Source organism: Pseudophryne corroboree, chromosome 1 (assembly GCF_028390025.1).
Source record: "Pseudophryne corroboree isolate aPseCor3 chromosome 1, aPseCor3.hap2, whole genome shotgun sequence".
NCBI classification, from domain to species: domain Eukaryota; kingdom Metazoa; phylum Chordata; class Amphibia; order Anura; family Myobatrachidae; genus Pseudophryne; species Pseudophryne corroboree.
This window is the reverse complement of record NC_086444.1, coordinates 631,446,971-631,470,303: the sequence shown is the minus strand read 5'-3', so window position 1 is coordinate 631,470,303 and position 23,333 is coordinate 631,446,971. Positions and strand designations below refer to the sequence as shown.

At 48.1% G+C, this 23,333-nt stretch overlaps 1 protein-coding gene across 3 annotated transcripts in view; it reads left to right on the top strand.

The window, feature by feature from the left end:
* The window catches only part of TMEM161A (transmembrane protein 161A), an 80,006-nt gene extending 67,343 nt beyond the window's left edge, over positions 1-12,663 (top strand). For all 3 annotated transcript variants that reach the window (XM_063914549.1, XM_063914548.1, XM_063914550.1), the window contains exon 11: positions 12,544-12,663. In XM_063914549.1, coding sequence (XP_063770619.1) covers positions 12,544-12,648 — 105 coding nt within the window. In that variant the 3' untranslated portion in view covers positions 12,649-12,663. The remainder of the gene's footprint in view (positions 1-12,543) is intronic.
* Positions 12,664-23,333: the final 10,670 nt, after the last annotated feature.

The window sequence follows — 23,333 nt, the reverse complement described above, 5'->3', positions numbered from 1 at the left end:
GTCATGCTTTTGCTTTTTGGGCGACCGCAAGGCGGTTGTCGGAAGTAGCGGCTTTGTCTCACAAGAGCCCCTGTTTGATCTTCCAAGTGGATAGAATTGAGAACTCGGATAGTAGTTCTGCCGAAAAAGGTTTGCAGGGTTTATCAAAACCCTGCCTAGTTTGATGCCTGTGGAAATTTCAGCCTTGGCTGATTCAATGTCTCTCGATGTAGTCAGGGCTTTGAAGATTTATGTCGCCAAATGGGCTCAGTTTGGGGTAACAGAGGCTCTGTTTGCTGTTTGTCCGGTATGCTCTCAGCGTGCTTGGGGCGCCTGCGTCTCTGCAGTCCGTTACACGCTGGATCTGTGATACGATTCGGTGTGCTGGTTCTACTGCTGGATTGCCGTTACCGGAGTTGGGGGAGACCCATTCTACTAGGAAGATGGACTCTTCTTGGGCGGATGCACGAGGTGTCTCGGCGGGTTAACTTTGCCGAGCTGCTAATTGGTCGGGTTTCAAACACCTGTGCTAAGCTCTACAAGTTTGATACCCTGGATGATGGGGACCTCCAGGTTTGTTCAATCGGTGCTGCAGAGTCGTCCGCACTCCCCCGCCCGTTCTGGAGCATTGGTATAGACCCCATGGTCCTTTTGGAGTCTCCAGCATCCTCTAGGACGTAAGAGAAAATAGGATTTTAGTACCTACCGGTAAATCCTTTTCTCCTAGTCCGTAGAGGATGCTGGGCGCCCGTCCCAGTGCGTACTGTGTCTGCAGTTATTGATTTTGGTTGCACTTTGTGGTGTTTCTTCTCGTTCAGGCTTTAGCTGACGTTGTTCATGCTATGGCATGTGGTTTATTATTATTGGTTGGGTTGACACACAGGTTGTGTTTACATATTTTCTGAGCGTATGGCTGTATGGTTTTCATACCGTGGGCTGGTATTCTGTTGAAGGCCATGTCTTGCGGTATGTTCGTGGTGTGAGCTGGTATGACACTCACAGTGTTTAAATTATAAATTCTTTCCTCGAAATGTCCGTCTCTCCTGGGCACAGTTTTCTAACTGAGGTCTGGGGGAGGGGCATAGAGGAAGGAGCCAGTTCACACCCAGTTTAAGTCTTTATAGTGTGCCCAAGCTCCTGCGGATCTGTCTATACCACATGGTCCTTTTGGAGTCCCCAGCATCCTCTACGGACTAGGAGAAAAGGATTTACCGGTAGGTACTAAAATCCTATTTCTCTGACGTCCTAGTGGATGCTGGGAACTCCGTAAGGACCATGGGGAATAGCGGCTCCGCAGGAGACTGGGCACAACTAAAGAAAGCTTTAGGACTACCTGGTGTGCACTGGCTCCTCCCTCTATGACCCTCCTCCAGACCTCAGTTAGAATCTTGTGCCCGGCTGAGCTGGATGCACACTAGGGGCTCTCCTGAGCTCCTAGAAAAGAAAGTATATTTTAGGTTTTTTATTTTCAGTGAGATCTGCTGGCAACAGACTCACTGCTACGAGGGACTAAGGGGAGAAGAAGCGAACCTACCTGACTGGAGATAGTTTGGGCTTCTTAGGCTACTGGACACCATTAGCTCCAGAGGGATCGAACACAGGACCCGACCTCGATCGTTCGGTGACGGAGCCGCGCCGCCGTCCCCCTTACAGAGCCAGAAGCATGAAGATGGTCCTGGAAATCGGCGGCAGAAGACTTCGGTCTTCAACAAGGTAGCGCACAGCACTGCAGCTGTGCGCCATTGCTCCTCATGCACACCTCACACTCCGGTCACTGATGGGTGCAGGGCGCTGGGGGGGGGGGGGGGGGCGCCCTGAGCAGCAATATGAATACCTTGGCTGGCAAAAAATCACAATATATAGTCCCAGAGGCTATATATGTGATAAATACCCCTGCCAGAATCCATAAAAAAAGCGGGAGAAAAGTCAGCCGAAAAAGGGGCGGGGCTATCTCCCTCAGCACACTGGCGCCATTTTTTCTTCACAGTGCAGCTGGAAGACAGCTCCCCAGGCTCTCCCCTGTAGTTTTCAGGCTCAAAGGGTTAAAAAGAGAGGGGGGGGCACTAAATTTAGGCGCAATATTGTGTATACAAGCAGCTATTGGGGGAAAAATCACTCAGTTATAGTGTTAATCCCTGCATTATATAGCGCTCTGGTGTGTGCTGGCATACTCTCTCTCTGTCTCCCCAAAGAACTTTGTGGGGTCCTGTCCTCAGTCAGAGCATTCCCTGAGTGTGTGCGGTGTGTCGGTACGGCTGTGTCGACGTGGTTGATGAGGAGGCTTATGTGGAGGCGGAGCAGATGCCGATAAATGTGATGTCGCCGCCTGTGGGGCCGACACCAGAGTGGATGGATAGGTGGAAGGTATTAACCGACAGTGTCAACTCCTTACATAAAAGGCTGAATGACGTAACAGCTGTGGGACAGCTGGCTTCTCAGCCCGCGCCTGCCCAGGCGTCTCAAAGGCCATCAGGGGCTCAAAAACGCCCGCTACCTCAGATGGCAGACACAGATGTCGACACGGAGTCTGACTCCAGTGTCGACGAGGTTGAGACATATACACAATCCACTAGGAACATCCGTTGCATGATCTCGGCAATTAAAAATGTGTTATACATTTCTGACAACCCAGGTACCACAAAAAAGGGGTTTTATGTTTTGGGGAGAAAAAGCAGACAGTGTTTTGTTCCGCCATCAGATGAGTGAATGAAGTGTGTGAAGAAGCGTGGGTTCCCCCGATAAGAAACTGGTAATTTCTAAAAAGTTTCTGATGGCGTACCCTTTCCCGCCAGAGGATAGGTCACGTTGGGAGATATCCCCTAGGGTGGATAAGGCGCTCACACGTTTGTCAAAAAGGTGGCACTGCCGTCTTAGGATACGGCCACTTTAAAGGAGCCTGCTGATAAAAAGCAGGAGGCTATCCTGAAGTCTGTATATACACACTCAGGTACTATACTGAGACCTGCAATTGCCTTCAGCATGGATAGTGCTGCTACAGCGTGGTCTATTACCCTGTCAGGACAGGGACACTATATTGCTAACCAAAGAGCATATTAAAGACGTCGTCTTATATATGAGGGATGCACAGAGGGATATTTGCCGGCTGGCATCCAGAATTAATGTAATGTCCATTCTGCCAGGAGGGTATTAGGGACCCGGCAGTGGACAGGCGATGCTGACTTTAGAAGGCACATGAAGATTCTGCCTTTATAAGGGTGAGGAATTGTTTGGGAATGGTCTCTGGGACCTCGTATCCACAGCAACAGCTGGGAAGGAAAATATTTACCCCAAGTTTCCTCACAGCCTAAGAAAGCACCGTATTATAAGGTACAGTCCTTTCGGCTTCAGAAAAGCAAGCGGGTCAAAGGCGCTTCCTTTCTGCACAGAGACAAGGGAAGAGGGAAAAAGCTGCACCAGACAGCCAGTTCCCAGGATCAAAAATCTTCCCCCGCTTCCTCTGAGTCCGCTGCATGACGCTGGGGCTCCACAGGTGGAGCCAGGTGCGGTGGGGGGCGCGTCTCGGGAACTTCAGCGACCAGTGGGCTCGCTCACATGTGGATCCCTGGGTTCTGCAAATAGTATCACAGGGATACAAGCTGGAGTTCGAGGCGACTCCCCTTCGCCGTTACCTCAAATCAGCCTTGCCTGCTGCCCTTGAGGAGAGGTAGTACTGGCGGCAATTCACAAGCTGTACTTCCAGCAGGTGATAATCAAGGTACCCCTCCTTCAACAAGGACGGGGTTACTATTCCACAATGTTTGTGGTACCGAAACCAGACGGTTCGGTGAGACCCATTCTAAAACTGAAATCCTTGAACACTTATAGACGAAGGTTCAAGTTCAAAATGGAATCGCTCAGGGCGGTTATTGCAAGCCTGGACGAAGGGGATTAGATGGTATCACTGGACATCAAGGATGCTTACCTGCATGTCCCCATTTACCCTCCTCACCAGGAGTACCTAAAAATTGTGGTACAGGACTGTCATTACCAATTCCAGACGTTGCCGTTGGTCTGTCCCGGCACCGAGGGTATTTACCAAGGTAATGGCCGAAATGATGATACTCCTTCGAAAAAAGGGAGTTATAATTATCCCGTACTTGGACGATCTCCTTATAGAGGCGAGGTCCAGGGAACAGTTGTTCGTCGGAGTAGCCCTATCTCGGGAAGTGCTACAAACAGCAGGGCTGGATTCTGAATAGTCCAAAGTCGCAGCTGGTTCCTACGACGCGTCTACTGTTCCTGAGTATGGTTCTGGACACAGAACAGGAAAAAGGGTTTCTCTATCGTCCTAAGTGGATGCTGGGGTTCCTGAAAGGACCATGGGGAATAGCGGCTCCGCAGGAGACAGGGCACAAAAGTAAAGCTTTTACAGGTCAGGTGGTGTGTACTGGCTCCTCCCCCCATGACCCTCCTCCAGACTCCAGTTAGATTTTTGTGCCCGGCCGAGAAGGGTGCAATTCTAGGTGGCTCTCATAAAGAGCTGCTTAGAGAGTTTAGCTTAGGTTTTTTATTTTACAGTGATTCCTGCTGGCAACAGGATCACTGCAACGAGGGACAGAGGGGAGAAGAAGTGAACTCACCTGCGTGCAGGATGGATTGGCTTCTTGGCTACTGGACATGAAGCTCCAGAGGGACGATCACAGGTACAGCCTGGATGGTCACCGGAGCCACGCCGCCGGCTCCCTCACAGATGCTGAAGCAAGAAGAGGTCCAGAATCGGCGGCTGAAGACTCCTGCAGTCTTCTTAAGGTAGCGCACAGCACTGCAGCTGTGCGCCATTTTCCTCTCAGCACACTTCACACGGCAGTCACTGAGGGTGCAGGGCGCTGGGGGGGGGGCGCCCTGGGAGGCAAATGAAAACCTTTAAAAAGGCTAAAAATACCTCACATATAGCCCCAGAGGCTATATGGAGATATTTACCCCTGCCTAAATGTACTAAATAGCGGGAGACGAGCCCGCCGAAAAAGGGGCGGGGCCTATCTCCTCAGCACACGGCGCCATTTTCTGTCACAGCTCCGCTGGTCAGGAAGGCTCCCAGGTCTCTCCCCTGCACTGCACTACAGAAACAGGGTATAACAGAGAGGGGGGGCAAAATAAATGGCAATATATTACTATAAAAGCAGCTATAAGGGAGCACTTAATCATAAGGCTATCCCTGTCATATATAGCGTTTTTTGGTGTGTGCTGGCAGACTCTCCCTCTGTCTCCCCAAAGGGCTAGTGGGTCCTGTCTTCGTATAGAGCATTCCCTGTGTGTCTGCTGTGTGTCGGTACGTGTGTGTCGACATGTATGAGGACGTTATTGGTGTGGAGGCGGAGCAATTGCCAAATATGAGGATGTCACCTCCTAGGGGGTCGACACCAGAATGGATGCCTTTATTTGTGGAATTACGGGATAGCGTCAACTCGCTTAAGCAGTCGTTTGCCGACATGAGGCGGCCGGACACTCAATTAGTGCCTGTCCAGGCGCCTCAAACACCGTCAGGGGCTGTAAAACGCCCTTTGCCTCAGTCGGTCGACACAGACCCAGACACAGGCACTGATTCCGGTGGTGAAGGTGACGAATCAACCGTATTTTCCAGTAGGGCCACACGTTATATGATTTTGGCAATAAAGGAGATGTTACATTTAGCTGATACTACAGGTACCACTAAACAGGGTATTATGTGGGGTGTGAAAAAACTACCAGTAGTTTTTACCGAATCAGAAGAATTAAATGACGTGTGTGATGAAGCGTGGGGTGCCCCGATAAAAAACTGCTAATTTCAAAGAAGTTATTGGCTTTATACCCTTTCCCGCCAGAGGTTAGGGAGCGCTGGGAAACACCTCCTAGGGTGGACAAAGCGCTAACACGCTTATCAAAACAAGTGGCGTTACCCTCTCCTGAGACGGCCGCACTTAAAGATCCATCAGATAGGAGGATGGAAAATATCCAAAAAGGTATATACACACATGCAGGTGTTATACTACGACCAGCTATTGCGACTGCCTGGATGTGCAGTGCTGGGGTAGTTTGGTCAGAGTCCCTGATCGAAAATATTGATACCCTGGACAGGGACAATATTTTACTGTTGTTAGAACAAATAAAGGATGCATTTCTTTATATGCGTGATGCACAGAGAGATATCTGCACACTGGCATCACGGGTAAGTGCTATGTCCATTTCGGCCAGAAGAGCTTTATGGACACGACAGTGGACAGGCGATGCGTAGAAGAGTTATTTGGGGTCGGTCTATCGGATTTGGTGGCCACGGCTACGGCCGGGAAATCCACCTTTCTACCTCAAGTCACTCCCCAACAGAAAAAGGCACCGACTTTTCAACCGCAGCCCTTTCGTTCCTTTAAAAATAAGAGAGCAAAGGGCTATTCATATCTGCCACGAGGCAGAGGACGAGGGAAGAGACAGCAACAGGCAGCTCCTTCCCAGGAACAGAAGCCCTCCCCGGCTTCTACAAAAGCCTCAGCATGACGCTGGGGCTTCGCAAGCGGACTCGGGGGCGGTAGGCGGTCGTCTCAAGAATTACAGCGCGCAGTGGGCTCACTCGCAGGTAAATCCCTGGATCCTGCAGATAATATCTCAGGGGTACAGGTTGAAATTAGAGACAGAGCCACCTCGCCGTTTCCTGAAGTCTGCTTTACCAACGTCCCCCTCAGAAAGGGAGACGGTTTTGGAAGCCATTCACAAGCTGTATTCTCAGCAGGTGATAGTCAAGGTACCTCTTCTACAACAAGGGAAGGGGTATTATTCCACTCTTTTTGTGGTACCGAAGCCGGATGGCTCGGTAAGGCCTATTCTAAATCTGAAGTCCTTGAACCTGTACATAAAGAAGTTCAAGTTCAAGATGGAGTCGCTCAGAGCAGTGATAGCGAACCTGGAAGAAGGGGACTTTATGGTATCCTTGGGCATCAAGGATGCGTATCTCCACGTTCCAATTACCCCTCACACCAGGGGTACCTCAGGTTCGTTGTACAAAACTGTCACTATCAGTTTCAGACGCTGCCGTTTGGTTTGTCCACGGCACCTCGGGTCTTTACAAAGGTAATGGCCGAGATAATATTTCTTCTTCGAAGAAAAGGCGTATTAATTATCCCATACTTGGACGATCTCCTAATAAGGGCAAGGTCCAGAGAACAGCTAGAGATGGGTTTAGCACTATCTCAAGAGGTGCTAAAGCAGCACGGATGGATTCTGAATATTCCAAAATCCCAATTAATGCCGACAACTCGTCTGCTGTTCCTGGGGATGATTCTGGACACAGTTCAGAAAAAGGTTTTTCTTCCCGAAGAAAAAGCCAAGGAGTTATCTGACCTGGTCAGGAACCTCCTAAAACCAGGAAAGGTGTCTGTACATCAATGCACAAGAGTCCTGGGAAAAAATGGTAGCTTCTTACGAAGCAATCCCTTTCGGCAGATTCCATGCAAAGGGATCTGTTGGACAAATGGTCAGGGTCGCATCTTCAGATGCACCTGCGGATAACCCTGTCGCCGAGGACAAGGGTATCCCTTCTGTGGTGGTTGCAGGAGGCTCATCTATTGGAGGGCCGCAGATTCGGCATGCAGGATTGGATCCTGGTGACCACGGATGCCAGCCTGAGAGGCTGGGGAGCAGTCACACAGGGAAGAAATTTCCAGGGAGTGTGGTCGAGCCTGAAAAAGTCTCTTCACATAAGCATTCTGGAACTAAGAGCAATCTACAATGCTCTAAGCCAGGCGGAACCTCTGCTTCAAGGAAGACCGGTGTTGATCCAGTCGGACAACATCACGGCAGTCGCCCATGTAAACAGTCAGGGCGGCACAAGAAGCAGGAGGGCAGTGGCAGAAGCTGCCAGGATCCTTCGCTGGGCGGAGAATCACGTGATAGCACTGTCAGCAGTATTCATCCCGGGCGTGGACAACTGGGAAGCAGACTTCCTCAGCAGACACGACCTTCACCCGGGAGAGTGGGGACTTCATCCAGAAGTTTTCCACATGCTATTAAACCGTTGGGTAAAACCAATGGTGGACATGATGGCGTCTCGCCTCAACAAAACACTGGACAGGTATTGCGCCAGGTCAAGAGATCCGCAGGCAATAGCTGTGGACGCGCTGGTAACACCTTGGGTGTACCAGTCGGTATATGTGTTTCCTCCTCTGCCTCTCATACCAAAGGTATTGAGGATTATACGGCAAAGAGGAGTAAGACTAGTGGCTCCGGATTGGCCAAGAAGGACTTGGTACCCGGAACTTCAAGAGATGGTCACGGACGATCCGTGGCCTCTACTTCTGAGAAGGGACCTGCTTCAGCAGGGTCCTTGTCTTTTTCAAGACTTACCGCGGCTGCGTTTGACGGCATGGCGTTTGAATGCCAGATCCTAAAAGGAAAAGGCATTCCGGAAGAAGTCATTCCTACCTTGATAAAGGCAAGGAAGGAAGTCACCGCGAAGCATTATCGCCGTATTTGGCGAAAATATGTTGCGTGGTGCGAGCAGCGGAGTGCTCCGATGGAGGAATTTCAACTGGGTCGTTTTCCTACATTTCCTGCAATCAGGATTGTCTATGGGTCTCAAATTGGGATCTATTAAGGTTCAAATTTCGGCCCTATCAATATTCTTCCAAAAAGAATTGGCCTCAGTCCCTGAGGTCCAGATTTTTATCAAAGGAGTACTGCATATACAGCCTCCTGTGGTGCCTAAGGTGGCACCGTGGAATCTAAATGTAGTTTTAGATTTCCTCAAATCCAATTGGTTTGAACCACTAAAGAATGTGGATTTGAAATATCTCACATGGAAAGTGACTATGTTACTGGCCCTGGCTTCGGCCGGGAGAGTATCTGAACTGGCGGCTTTGTTTTATAAAAGCCCTTATTTAATTTTCCATTCGACATAGGGCAGAGCTGCGGACGCGTCCGCATTTTCTCCCTAAGGTGGTATCAGCGTTTCACCTGAACCAGCCTATTGTAGTGCCTGCGGCTACAGACGACTTGAAGGACTCCAAGTTGTTGGACGTTGTCAGAGCCTTAAAAATATACATTTAAAGGACGGCTGGAGTCAGAAAATCTGACTCGCTGTTTATACTGTATGCACCCAACAAGTTGGGTGCACCTGCTTCTAAGCAGTCGATTGCTCGTTGGATTTGTAACAAAATTCAACTTGTACATTCTGTGGCAGGCCTGCCACAGCCTAAATCTGTTAAGGCCCATTCCGCAAGGAAGGTGGGCTCATCTTGGGCGCCTGCCCGAGGGGTCTCGGCATTACAACTCTGCCGAGCAGCTACGTGGTCAGGGGAGAACACGTTTGTAAATTTTTACAAATTTGATACCCTGGCAAAGGAGGACCTGGAGTTCTCTCATTCGGTGCTGCAGAGTCATCCGCACTCTCCCGCCCGTTTGGGAGCTTTGGTATAATCCCCATGGTCCTTTCAGGAACCCCAGCATCCACTTAGGACGATAGAGAAAATAAGAATTTACTTACCGATAATTCTATTTCTCGGAGTCCGTAGTGGATGCTGGGCGCCCATCCCAAGTGCGGATTATCTGCAATACTTGTACATAGTTATTGTTAACTAATTCGGGTTATTGTTTAGGAAGCCATCTTTCAGAGGCTCCTCTGTTATCATACTGTTAACTGGGTTTAGATCACAAGTTGTACGGTGTGATTGGTGTGGCTGGTATGAGTCTTACCCGGGATTCAAAATCCTCCCTTATTGTGTACGCTCGTCCGGGCACAGTACCTAACTGGAGTCTGGAGGAGGGTCATGGGGGGAGGAGCCAGTACACACCACCTGACCTGTAAAAGCTTTACTTTTGTGCCCTGTCTCCTGCGGAGCCGCTATTCCCCATGGTCCTTTCAGGAACCCCAGCATCCACTACGGACTCCGAGAAATAGAATTATCGGTAAGTAAATTCTTATTTTCTCCCGGAGGAGAAGGTCGAGGAGTTGTCATCTCTAGTCAGAGACCTCCTAATACAAATACAGGTGTCGGTGCATCAATGCACGCGAGTCCTGGGAAAGATGGTAGCTTCTTACGAAGAAATTCCATTCGGTAGGTTCCATGCAAGGATCTTCCAGTGGGATCTGTTGGACAAGTGGTCCGGGTCGCATCTTCAGATGCATCGGCTGATAACCCTGTCTCCAAGGGCCAGGGTGTCGCTGTTGTGGTGGCTGCAGAGTGCTCATCTTCTAGAGGGCCGCAGATTCGGCATACAGGACTGGGTCCTGGTGACCATAGATGCCAGCCTTCGAGGCTGGGGGTCAGTCACACGGAAGAAACTTCCAAGGATTATGGTCAAGTCAGGAGACTTCCCTACACATAAATATTCTGGGACTAAGGGCCATTCACAATGACCTAAGTCAGGCTAGACCCTGCTTCAACACCAGCCGGTGCTGATCCAGTCGGACAACATCACGGCGGTCGCCCATGTAAACCAGCAGGGCGGCACAAGAAGCAGGATGGTGATGGCAGAAGCCACAAGGATTTTCCGATGGGCGGAAAATCATGTGTTAGCACTGTCAGCAGTGTTCATTCCCGGAGTGGACAACTGGGAAGCAGACTTTCTCAGCAGGCACGACCTCCACCCGGGAGAGTGGGGACTTCATCCAGAAGTCTTCAAAATGATTGTACACCGTTGGCAAAGGCCACAGGTGGACATGATGGCGTCCTGCCTCAACAAAACGCTAAAAAGATATTGCGCCAGGTCAAGGGACCCTCAGGCGATAGCTGTGGATGCTCTGGTAACACGGTGGGTGTACCAGTCGGTGTATGGGTTCCTTCCTTTGCCTCTCATACCCAAGGTATTGAGAATACTAAGAAGGAGAGGAGTAAGAACTATACTCGTGGTTCCGGATTGGCCAAGAAGAGCTTGGTTCCCAGAACTTCAAGAAATTATGTCAGAGGACCCATGGCCTCTGTCGCTCAGACAGGACCTGCTGCAGCAGGGGCCCTGCCTGTTCCAAGACTTACCACGGCTGTGTTTGACGGCATGGCGGTTGAACACCGGATCCTAAAGGAAATAGGCATTCCGGAGGAAGTCATTCCTACGCTGATTAAGGCTAGGAAAGATGTGATCGCAAATATTATCACCGCATATGGCAAAAATATGTTGCTTGGTGTGAGGCCAGGAAGGCCCCAACGGAGGAATTTCAACTGGGTCGATTTCTGCACTTCCTACAGTCAGGAGTGACTACTGGCCTAAAATTGGGTTACGTTAAGGTCCAGATTTCGGCTCTGTACATTTTCTTCCAAAAAGAACTGGCTTCACTGCCTGAAGTTCAGACTTTTGTTAAGGGAGTGCTGCATATTCAGCCCCCGTGTGTGCCTCTAGTGGCACCGTGGGATCTCAACGTGGTGTTGGATTTCCTGAAGTCGCATTGGGTTGAGCCACTTAAATCCGTAGAGCTAAAATACCTCACGTGGAAAGTGGTCATGCGGTTGGCCTTGGCGTCGGCCAGGCGTGTATCAGAATTGGCGGTTTTGTCATGCAAAAGCCCTTATCTGATTTTCATATGGATAGGGCGGAATTGAGGACTCGTTCTCAATTCCTTCCTATGGCTTTTCATGTGAACCAACCTATTGTGGTGCCTGCGGCTACGTGGGACTTGGAGGACTCCAAGTTACTGGACGTAGTCAGGGCCCTGAAAATATATGTTTCCAGGACGGCTGGAGTCAGGAAAACTGGCTCGCTATTTATCCTGTATGCACCCAACAAGCTGGGTGCTCCTGCTTCTAAGCAGACTATTGCTCGCTGGATCGGTAGCACGATTCAACTTGCACATTCTGCGGCTGGACTGCCGCACCCTAAATCTGTAAAAGCCCATTCCACAAGGAAAGTGGGCTCTTCTTGGGCGGCTGCCCGAGGGGTCTCGGCTTTACAACTTTGCCGAGCTGTTACTTGGTCGGGTTCAAACATTTTTGCAAAAGTCTACAAGTTTGATACCCTGGCTGTGGAGGACCTAGAGTTTGCTCATTCGGTGCTGCAGAGTCATCCACACTCTCCCGCCCGTTTGGGAGCTTTGGTATAATCCCCATGGTCCTTACGGAGTTCCCAGCATCCACTAGGACGTCAGAGAAAATAAGATTTTACTCACCGGTAAATCTATTTCTCGTAGTCCGTAGTGGATGCTGGGCGCCCATCCCAAGTGCGGATTGTCTGCAATACTTGTATATAGTTATTGTTAACTAAAGGGTTATTGTTGAGCCATCCGTTGAGAGGCTCAGTCATACTGTTAACTGGGTATAGTATCACGATTTATACGGTGTGATTGGTGTGGCTGGTATGAGTCTTACCCGGGATTCAAAATCCTTCCTTATTGTGTCAGCTCTTCCGGGCACAGTATCCTAACTGAGGTCTGGAGGAGGGTCATAGAGGGAGGAGCCAGTGCACACCAGGTAGTCCTAAAGCTTTCTTTAGTTGTGCCCAGTCTCCTGCGGAGCCGGAGTTCCCAGCATCCACTACGGACTACGAGAAATAGATTTACCGGTGAGTAAAATCTTATTTTTTGTTTTGTTGGATTTTATCTTAGTGACCATAAATTATGCTTTAATGACAAGTAATTTCCACTAATTCATCTTTTTGTATCTTCTCGTGCAGATTTCTCGAATCTTTTGTTACCTCACTGTGGTAGCATTGCAGTATTTGGCACCAATCATTCTTACCCTTCACTGCATTTTCTTACTTAAATCCATGGGTAGGTAAAAATGTGTTGCAGGTTTCTGATTGGATGATAAATACAGTCATTTAAACATGTCTGTAATTATTGTTATACACCGTCGAATCACATCATTATGACCACCTGCTACATTTGACATCGGCAGCGTGTAACCCATGAAGTACGTCATATGTTGTGCGACGGCTTGGTGGGTAAATAAGGTGTGATAGGCCGTCTGCACACACCACTCATTGCTGTCATGGGTATATTTATCAGAGTTGCAAATAGGGATGATTGTTGGCTTTTGGGCCAAGCGTGGCAGTATTTCTGACACGGCGCAGATTGGGAACTGTTTTCGTGCTGGTGTGGGGCAGGTGTATCATGACTGGACAAATGGCACCATTGCGAATAACTGATGTGAAACTGCGGAGCACCACGTGTCATTGATGGGAGAGGTTAACGTTGGTTATGAAGGAGCTTGAGGACCGACTGACACTGTACAGTGGAGCAGCTCACCATCAAAATGTACCTGGGGGCTACCAGACGTGACTAAAATGACAGTTCAGCCCATCTAGCTGCTGTCCATTCTTCACATGGCGGTTACTCTGGTTATTAGCTAATTATGTGACTCGGCCATGTGTAAATACTTGTAGTTCAAGTTAAGGATTGCAGATTCTATTTAGCAGGGATAAAGTCTACGTTGTAGTATTATACATGTGTTCTGTGGAGACTAAATTAAACCTAACCGAGTATTGCATTGTACAGTACATTCCTTTTCCAAACTACAGGTATAAAAATTCTCAATGTGCTGCTAGTGTATTTACATTGTAAATATTCTGCATATAAAGTGATTACCGAAAATGTATTGTATGTAATGCACCACACACTGCCAACTAGAGAGCAAGGCATAGACCCCTATTTCTTCCTGCTTCAGTTTGCAGTCTATCCACACCATGTACCAGTTGTCCAGAGTGAAATGGTCTTATTAATAGGGTAACGCTTCCACCAAGCACTAATGTAGCATATCTGCCACCTCCTCTTCTCCATAACAGTGATGGCTTTCCTCACTTGCAATTCCCTTCATTCCACCTGCTTCCAGTACATAATTACAACCCATTATTGATGTTTTGTGTTTGTATACTTGTTACTTTAACTAAACACAGGTGTGTCAGACACTTTTTTATTTGCAGTTACAAAATATTAGTTTCTTTTTCATCCACTAGGGGTCACTGGAGTACTCTTGGGATATGGACGGCTTCCACAGGAAGTAGGCACTGAATAAATTAATTTTGGAACTATACCTCCCCTCCATATCCCTGAGTACCTCAGTGTTTTTTCTGTGCTCGACGCAGTTAGTAGGCTTGTGGCTTTGCTGCCACAGAGGTCCACATTTCATTGGATTTTTTTTCTAAGTTTTTCTTTTTTCAACGATTTACCACATCCCATCCCCCTTTCCAATAGGCGTGGGTCAGGGATAGTGAAGGCTGCTTTAGCAGCTGTGGTTGTCGGACCTCTCTAAAAAGAGCTCCCTCACTACCATGTGCAGGACTAAAACCTGCAGTAAAGGCTGGACGGAACTTACAGAGAAGGCCCGTCATAGCCCTCACCACAGGGTCCAGGTATGTTGAACGGGGCGGTCAGCTCACGCTGCTGCCCCACTGTGTGGGATACTGTGTGTATGTGTGTGTGTGTGGCCCAGGCCCTCGATGCCGCTTTGGGCTCCCTCTCCACCATAGCCCGGCTCCGTGTATAGAGAACGGTATACGGAGCATGGGGGGGCACACAAATGAGAGTCAAAAGGCAGGTTTCTTATAGTGAGTAACTTTGCTGCCACAGTGATGTTCCCTGCACACAGAAATGTCAGGGTCACTGGATAAAATCTCATGATTCAACTCTTATTGATAAGGGAATACAGCAGCGCTGCATATGTATTACAATAGGCTATGAAGTCTTTGTTAAAACAAGATTAACCATGTTTCCTGTTGTATTTCCAGAATTTCCTGTGTTACATCTCTCCTCCATTGAAGGCGCAGGGGTGTTAAGGGGAATTTGGGAGCAGGCATATGGCTGGCGTGCACTGCACTTGGCCAGATATATATTTATAGAGACAACTTAGTGCTATAATTACTGAGTCGTGCAAGTTGTCTGTCTTTGTTTTTGTTTTGTTTTTTGTATTGTCTGTCTGCATGAGTAAGACACCAGCAATTACTAATAAGCAGTTTCCCTGCCATGTCTAAAACATGGATATACATAATTATTTATATCATAACTGTTTATAATGATATTATCCTAAAGACTGCAAATCTGAATCATGGTTGTGGCAGCCAAATACTGGCTTTGCTCATTGTTGTAAAGTAAGATATGTTATAACATTTGGTCAGCACATGGTGCTTATAAAACAGTATCTGTGGAGCAGTATGAGTTCAGGTCTCACCTGCAGCAGCTTTGGCTTAATTCACTTGGCCACACCACACTGGATACGCCCAATCTCATCTGATTTTGGAAGCTAAGCAGTGTTGGGCCTGATTAGCCACCTGAGAGTACAAGGTGCTGTAGGTATTTTTAATCTACAGCCACACCACACTGGACAAACTCATCTGAGCTTGGAAGCTAAGCAGGGTTGCATACTGTTTTGCCATCTGGGGGAATCTGGTGATCCAACTACCAGTGATACATGCTAGTATCATGTATCACCAGTGATCACCTACATACATGTATCACAGGTATCACCAGTGTACTACCAGTGATACATGCTAGTTTAAACTGTTAAAAATAGCTCAGTTTGGGCTTACACTATCAATATAAACCTACCATAGGTTTTACAGTCAGGATAGCTCTCCAGAGTGCGCTCCCGGCGCCGGCCACTAGAAGGGCCCATTAACTAAGCTGTGGTCAAGCAGCAGTCATCTCAGGTTTTAAGCCTGTGTGAGGTCACATTTAGTTTCAGACTTGTAAAAATGTGTAATACCTGTGTATCAGGATATGTGTATATATATAATGTGTATGTATGCATATATGTATGTATATATATATATATATATATATATATATATATATATATATATATATATATATATATATATTTCTCTATCGTCCTAAGTGGATGCTGGGGTTCCTGAAAGGACCATGGGGAATAGCGGCTCCGCAGGAGACAGGGCACAAAAAAGTAAAGCTTTACTAGGTCAGGTGGTGTGCACTGGCTCCTCCCCCTATGACCCTCCTCCAGACTCCAGTTAGATTTTGTGCCCGAACGAGAAGGGTGCAATCTAGGTGGCTCTCCTAAAGAGCTGCTTAGAGAAAGTTTAGTTTAGGTTTTTTTTTTTTTTTTCTTTACAGTGAGTCCTGCTGGCAACAGGATCACTGCAACGTGGGACTTAGGGGGAAAGTAGTAAACTCACCTGCATGCAGAGTGGATTTGCTGCTTGGCTACTGGACACCATTAGCTCCAGAGGGATCGAACACAGGCCCAGCCGTGGAGTCCGGTCCCGGAGCCGCGCCGCCGACCCCCTTGCAGATGCTGAAGCGTGAAGAGGTCCGGAAACCGGCGGCTGAAGACTCCTCAGTCTTCATAAGGTAGCGCACAGCACTGCAGCTGTGCGCCATTTTCCTCTCAGCACACTTCACTGGGCAGTCACTGAGGGTGCAGAGCGCTGGGGGGGGGCGCTCTGAGAGGCAAATATAAACCTTATACAAGGCTAAAAATACCTCACATATAGCCCATAGGGGCTATATGGAGATATTTAACCCCTGCCTGACTGGAAAAATAGCGGGAGAAGAACCCGCCGAAAAAGGGGCGGGGCCTATCTCCTCAGCACACGGCGCCATTTTCTGTCACAGCTCCGCTGGTCAGAACGGCTCCCAGGTCTCTCCCCTGCACTGCACTACAGAAACAGGGTAAAACAGAGAGGGGGGGCACATTAATGGCTATATATATATATATTAAAGCAGCTATAAGGGAGCACTTAATATAAGGATATCCCTTGTATATATAGCGCTTTGTGGTGTGTGCTGGCAGACTCTCCCTCTGTCTCCCCAAAAGGGCTAGTGGGTCCTGTCTTCATTAGAGCATTCCCTGTGAGTTTGCGGTGTGTGTCGGTACGTGGTGTCGACATGTATGAGGACGATATTGGTGTGGAGGCGGAGCAATTGCCAAATATGCAGATGTCACCCCCCAGGGGGTCGACACCAGAATGGATGCCTTTATTTGTGGAATTACGTGATGGTTTATCTTCCCTTAAACAGTCAGTTGAGGACATGAGGCGGCCGGACAATCAATTAATGCCTGTCCAGGCGCCTCAAACACCGTCAGGGGCTGTAAAACGCCCTTTGCCTCAGTCGGTCGACACAGACCCAGACACGGGCACTGATTCCAGTGACGACGGTAGAAATTCAAACGTATTTTCCAGTAGGGCCACACGTTATATGATTTTGGCAATGAAGGAGACGTTACATTTAGCTGATACTACAGATACCGTAAAACAGGGTATTATGTATGGTGTGAAAAAACTACAAACAGTTTTTCCTGAATCAGAAGAATTAAATGACGTGTGTGATGAAGCGTGGGTTGCTCCCGATAAAAAGTTGATAATTTCAAAAAAGTTATTGGCATTATACCCTTTCCCGCCAGAGGTTAGGGCGCGCTGGGAAACACCCCCTAAGGTGGACAAGGCGCTCACACGCTTATCCAAACAAGTGGCGTTACCCTCTCCTGAGACGGCCGCACTTAAGGATCCATCAGATAGAAAGATGGAAGTTATTCAAAAGAATATATACACACATGCAGGTGTTATACTACGACCAGCTATAGCAACTGCCTGGATGTGCAGTGCTGGAGTAGTTTGGTCAGAATCCCTGATTGAAAATATTGATACCCTAGATAGGGACAATGTTTTACTGTCGTTAGAACAAATAAAGGATGCATTTATCTATATGCGCGATGCACAGAGGGATATTTGCACACTGGCATCTCGGGTGAGTGCTATGTCCATTTCAGCCAGAAGAGCCTTATGGACACGACAGTGGACAGGCGATGCGGATTCAAAACGTCACATGGAGGTTTTGCCGTATAAAGGGGAGGAGTTATTTGGAGTTGGTCTATCAGACTTGGTGGCCACGGCTACTGCCGGGAAATCCACTTTTTTACCTCAAGTCACTCCCCAACAGAGAAAGGCACCGACCTTTCAACCGCAGCCTTTTCGCTCCTACAAAAATAAGAGAGCAAAGGGCTTGTCGTACCTGCCACGAGGCAGAGGAAGAGGGAAGAGACACCAACAGGCAGCTCCTTCCCAGGAACAGAAGCCCTCCCCGGCTCCTGCAAAAACCTCAGCATGACGCTGGGGCCTCTCAAGCGGACTCGGGGACAGTGGGGGGCCGTCTCAAAAATTACAGCGCGCAGTGGGCTCACTCGCAGGTAGACCCCTGGATCCTGCAGATAATATCTCAGGGGTACAGGTTGGAATTAGAGACGGATCCTCCTCATCGTTTCCTGAAGTCTGCCTTACCAACCGTCTCTTCCGAAAGGGAGAGGGTGTTGGAAGCCATTCACAAGCTGTACGCTCAGCAGGTGATAGTCAAAGTACCCCTATTACAACAAGGAAAGGGGTATTATTCCACTCTATTTGTGGTACCGAAGCCGGATGGCTCGGTAAGGCCTATTCTAAATCTGAAGTCCTTGAACCTCTACATAAAAAAGTTCAAGTTCAAGATGGAGTCACTCAGAGCAGTGATAGCGAACCTGGAAGAAGGGGACTTTATGGTATCCTTGGACATCAAGGATGCGTATCTACACGTTCCGATTTACCCCGCACACCAGGGGTACCTCAGGTTCATTGTTCAAAACTGTCACTATCAGTTTCAGACGCTGCCGTTCGGATTGTCCACGGCGCCTCGGGTCTTTACCAAGGTAATGGCCGAGATGATGATTCTTCTTCGAAGAAAAGGCGTATTAGTTATCCCATACTTGGACGATCTCCTAATAAGGGCAAGGTCCAGAGAACAGCTGGAGACAGCTTTAGCACTATCTCAAGAGGTGCTAAGACAACACGGGTGGATTCTGAATATTCCAAAATCCCATTTAATCCCGACAACTCGTCTGCTGTTCCTAGGAATGATTCTGGACACGGTTCAGAAAAAGGTTTTCCTTCCAGAGGAAAAAGCCAAGGAGTTATCCGATCTGGTCAGGAACCTCCTAAAACCAGGAAAAGTGTCAGTACATCAATGCACAAGAGTCCTGGGAAAAATGGTGGCTTCTTACGAAGCAATTCCATTCGGCAGATTCCATGCAAGAATATTCCAAAGGGATCTGTTGGACAAATGGTCAGGGTCGCATCTGCAGATGCACCTGCGAATAACCCTGTCACCAAAGACAAGGGTGTCACTTCTGTGGTGGTTGCAGAAGGCTCACCTATTAGAAGGCCGCAGATTCGGCATTCAGGATTGGATCCTGGTGACCACGGACGCCAGCCTGAGAGGCTGGGGAGCAGTCACACAAGGAAGAAACTTCCAGGGAGTATGGACGAGTCTGGAAAAGTCTCTTCACATAAACATTCTGGAACTAAGAGCAATCTACAATGCTCTAAGCCAGGCGGAACTTCTCCTGCAAGGAAAGCCGGTGTTGATTCAGTCGGACAACATCACGGCGGTCGCCCATGTAAACAGGCAGGGCGGCACAAGAAGCAGGAGTGCAATGGCAGAAGCTGCCAAGATTCTTCGCTGGGCGGAGAATCACGTGATAGCACTGTCAGCAGTGTTCATCCCGGGCGTGGACAACTGGGAAGCAGACTTCCTCAGCAGACACGATCTTCATCCGGGAGAGTGGGGTCTACATCCAGAAGTCTTCAACATGTTAATAGACCGTTGGGAAAGACCAATTGTAGACATGATGGCGTCTCGCCTCAACAAGAAACTGGACAAATATTGCGCCAGGTCAAGAGATTCACAGGCAATAGCTGTGGACGCACTGGTAACTCCTTGGGTGTACCAGTCAGTGTATGTGTTTCCTCCTCTGCCGCTCATACCAAAGGTATTGAAGATCATACGGCAAAGAAGAGTAAGAGAGATGCTCACGGACGAACCGTGGCCTCTACCTCTGAGAAGGGACCTGCTACAGCAGGGTCCCTGTCTTTTTCAAGACTTACCGCGGCTGCGTTTGACGGCATGGCGGTTGAACGCCAGATCCTAAAAGGGAAAGGCATTCCAGAAGAAGTCATTCCTACCTTGATTAAGGCACGGAAGGAAGTCACCGTGAAACATTATCACCGCATTTGGCGAAAATATGTAGCGTGGTGCGAGGATCGGAGGGTTCCGACGGAGGAATTCCAACTGGGTCGTTTCCTACATTTCCTGCAATCAGGATTATCTATGGGTCTCAAATTGGGATCCATTAAGGTTCAAATTTCGGCCCTGTCAATATTCTTCCAAAAAGAATTGGCCTCTGTCCCTGAGGTCCAGACTTTTGTCAAGGGAGTACTGCATATACAGCCTCCTGTGGTGCCTCCGGTGGCACCGTGGGATCTAAATGTAGTTTTAGATTTCCTCAAATCCCATTGGTTTGAACCATTGAAAAAGGTGGATTTGAAATATCTCATTGAAAGTGACTATGTTACTAGCCCTGGCCTCTGCCAGGAGAGTATCTGAATTGGCGGCTTTATCTTATAAAAGTCCTTATCTAATCTTCCATTCGGATAGGGCAGAACTGCGGACTCGTCCGCATTTTCTCCCTAAAGTGGTATCAGCATTTCATCTGAACCAACCTATTGTGGTGCCTGCGGCCACTAGCGACTTGGAGGACTCCAAGTTGTTGGACGTTGTCAGAGCCTTAAAAATATACATTGCAAGGACGGCTGGAGTCAGAAAATCTGACTCGCTGTTTATATTGTATGCACCCAACAAGTTGGGCGCACCTGCTTCTAAGCAGTCGATTGCTCGTTGGATTTGTAACACAATTCAACTTGCACATTCTGTGGCAGGCCTGCCACAGCCTAAAACTGTAAAAGCCCACTCCACAAGGAAGGTGGGCTCATCTTGGGCGGCTGCCCGAGGGGTCTCGGCATTACAACTCTGCCGAGCAGCTACGTGGTCGGGGGAGAACACGTTTGTAAAATTTTACAAATTTGATACCCTGGCAAAGGAGGACCTGGAGTTCTCTCATTCGGTGCTGCAGAGTCATCCGCACTCTCCCGCCCGTTTGGGAGCTTTGGTATAATCCCCATGGTCCTTTCAGGAACCCCAGCATCCACTTAGGACGATAGAGAAAATAAGAATTTACTTACCGATAATTCTATTTCTCGGAGTCCGTAGTGGATGCTGGGCGCCCATCCCAAGTGCGGATTATCTGCAATACTTGTACATAGTTATTGTTAACTAATTCGGGTTATTGTTAAGGAGCCATCTTTAAGAGGCCCTTTCTGTTGTCATACTGTTAACTGGGTTTAGATCACAAGTTGTACGGTGTGATTGGTGTGGCTGGTATGAGTCTTACCCGGGATTCAAAATGCCTCCCTTATTGTGTATGCTCGTCCGGGCACAGTACCTAACTGGAGTCTGGAGGAGGGTCATAGGGGGAGGAGCCAGTGCACACCACCTGACCTAGTAAAGCTTTACTTTTTTGTGCCCTGTCTCCTGCGGAGCCGCTATTCCCCATGGTCCTTTCAGGAACCCCAGCATCCACTACGGACTCCGAGAAATAGAATTATCGGTAAGTAAATTCTTATTTTATTAAAGTCTGAATATGTGTGAATATACATTGTTGTATGTGTGTGTGTGTGTGTGTGTGTGTATATATATATATATATATATATATATATATAATATGCTGACATTAAAAATCTATTTTGCAGTAAGCAAGAATAATTGGTCAGCACTCAGTGCTTATTAACAGTATCTGTTGAGCACTGCAAACATGGCCACACCTGCAGCAGCTTTGCTTATTGTTTTACAGGTGGCTCTGTAGCCAAGTGGTTAGGTTTCCGGCCACAGTGAACATTGTGTTTGCATGGACACTGGTTCAGATCCTGGTTTAACAGGTGTTTAAAAAAAAAAAAACCATGGTAGGACCTTTTTTGCTTTTAATGTTACTTCCTGGTTCTTTCTCGGAAGTTGCTGCCCTACAACACTTAGACTCTGGAGGAGCGGGGTGTTGTTAGGAGTTTAATTTATTAATTGTTTTGTACAGCATGACTCTACAGGAAGATTCACTATTGCTGGTAACCACATGCACGGTAATGCAGGTTTATACACGTTACTTCCGTGGTGTACTTACTGGTTGGAGTACATGATCACTAAGTCTAAGGCATAATCAAACAAGCAGCTTCGCTGCAAAGTCGGTCACACAGTGTGTCGGACAAATACGAATCTGGGCCAGTGGCGCAATGTATAACGCATCTGACTATGGATAATAGGATTGTAGGTCGTCTCCTACCTGGCTCGTTTAAGTTGCCGTGATCGTATAGTGGTTAGTACTCTGCGTAAAGCAGACAGTTTCAGTTACATTGTTGCGGTCGATTTGCCGCCAGCCCTCATAGCACCAGGCCAGTACGTCAGGTTCTCAGCGAAGGCTGAACAATTTCCAATCAGAGACAATTGCAATATTGGGTGTTTTACTACATATCGGAGTATACCCTACACAGCAGTAGGGCTGTTGCTTCGCCCTGCTTTGGTAAGGGATGAGGTAACAAGGCTGTAGTGGCAGGGCATTCCAGTTCAGGTTTGCCCTAAATAAAGACCACCTTACACTGCTTGCTGCCTACAGCTTCTTTGGACGTTGGCAGTTGGTTCTTGCGTTTTCAGCTTCGCTAGTAGCGCATAACGTCCACTTTGGCTACGTTCCTAACAGGCGGAGTCCGATTCCAAACGAGATAGATCGCAGACCAAGTGGGGAGGAAAATCTGATTTCCTACCATTGTCTACGCAAATTCCTGAATGATTCCGTCTCAACGACTTCAATTCCTAGGTATGATTCTCAATATGGTAAATCAAAGAATTTACATACCCGAACAGAAAGTACAGGTAATTCGTCATCTGGTACAATTAGTGCTCAAGCCACGCACAGTCTCGGTTCACTTGTGCATTCGCCTATTAGACACAATGGTGGCGGCTTTCGAAGCGCTTCAGTTCGGAGGACTTCACTCACGTCCTTTTCAATTGGATGTGTTCGCACAGTGGTGGGCTCGCATCTGCAGATTTACTGCAGAAGTGAGGTTGTCTCCAAGGGCCAGAGAGTCTCTACTCTGGTGGCTCAAAGTACAGAATCTAACCGCAGGGAAACGGTTCGGTGCCTGGAATTGGATAATTCTCACGGCGAACGCAAGTCTCAGAGGTTGGGGAGCTGTAGTTCAAAATTATCAGCTCCAGGGTCTCTGGGCGGATCACGAAAGATTGCTGTCTATAAATGTCCTGGAACTCCGGGCAATTTACAATGCGCTATGACAAGTAGTGCACAGGCTGCAGGCTCAGGCTGTTCAGGTGCAGTCAGACAATGCGACAGCAGTCGCATACATCAACAAACAAGGAGGAACAAAAAGCCGTATGGCAATGCGGGAAGTACAGATGTGTCCACATACATCTTTGCTATATCCCGTCATGTATGGCACAGTTTTGCATGCTATATACTCGGAGATTTAGTCATGTCTTGTGTTTTTTTCTTAAATTTGCTTCCTTAATATGTTACTTTATACATATTCTTTTATGGCAAACAAAAATTTTTAAAATTCATCCACTCGCTTTTCATGAAAAA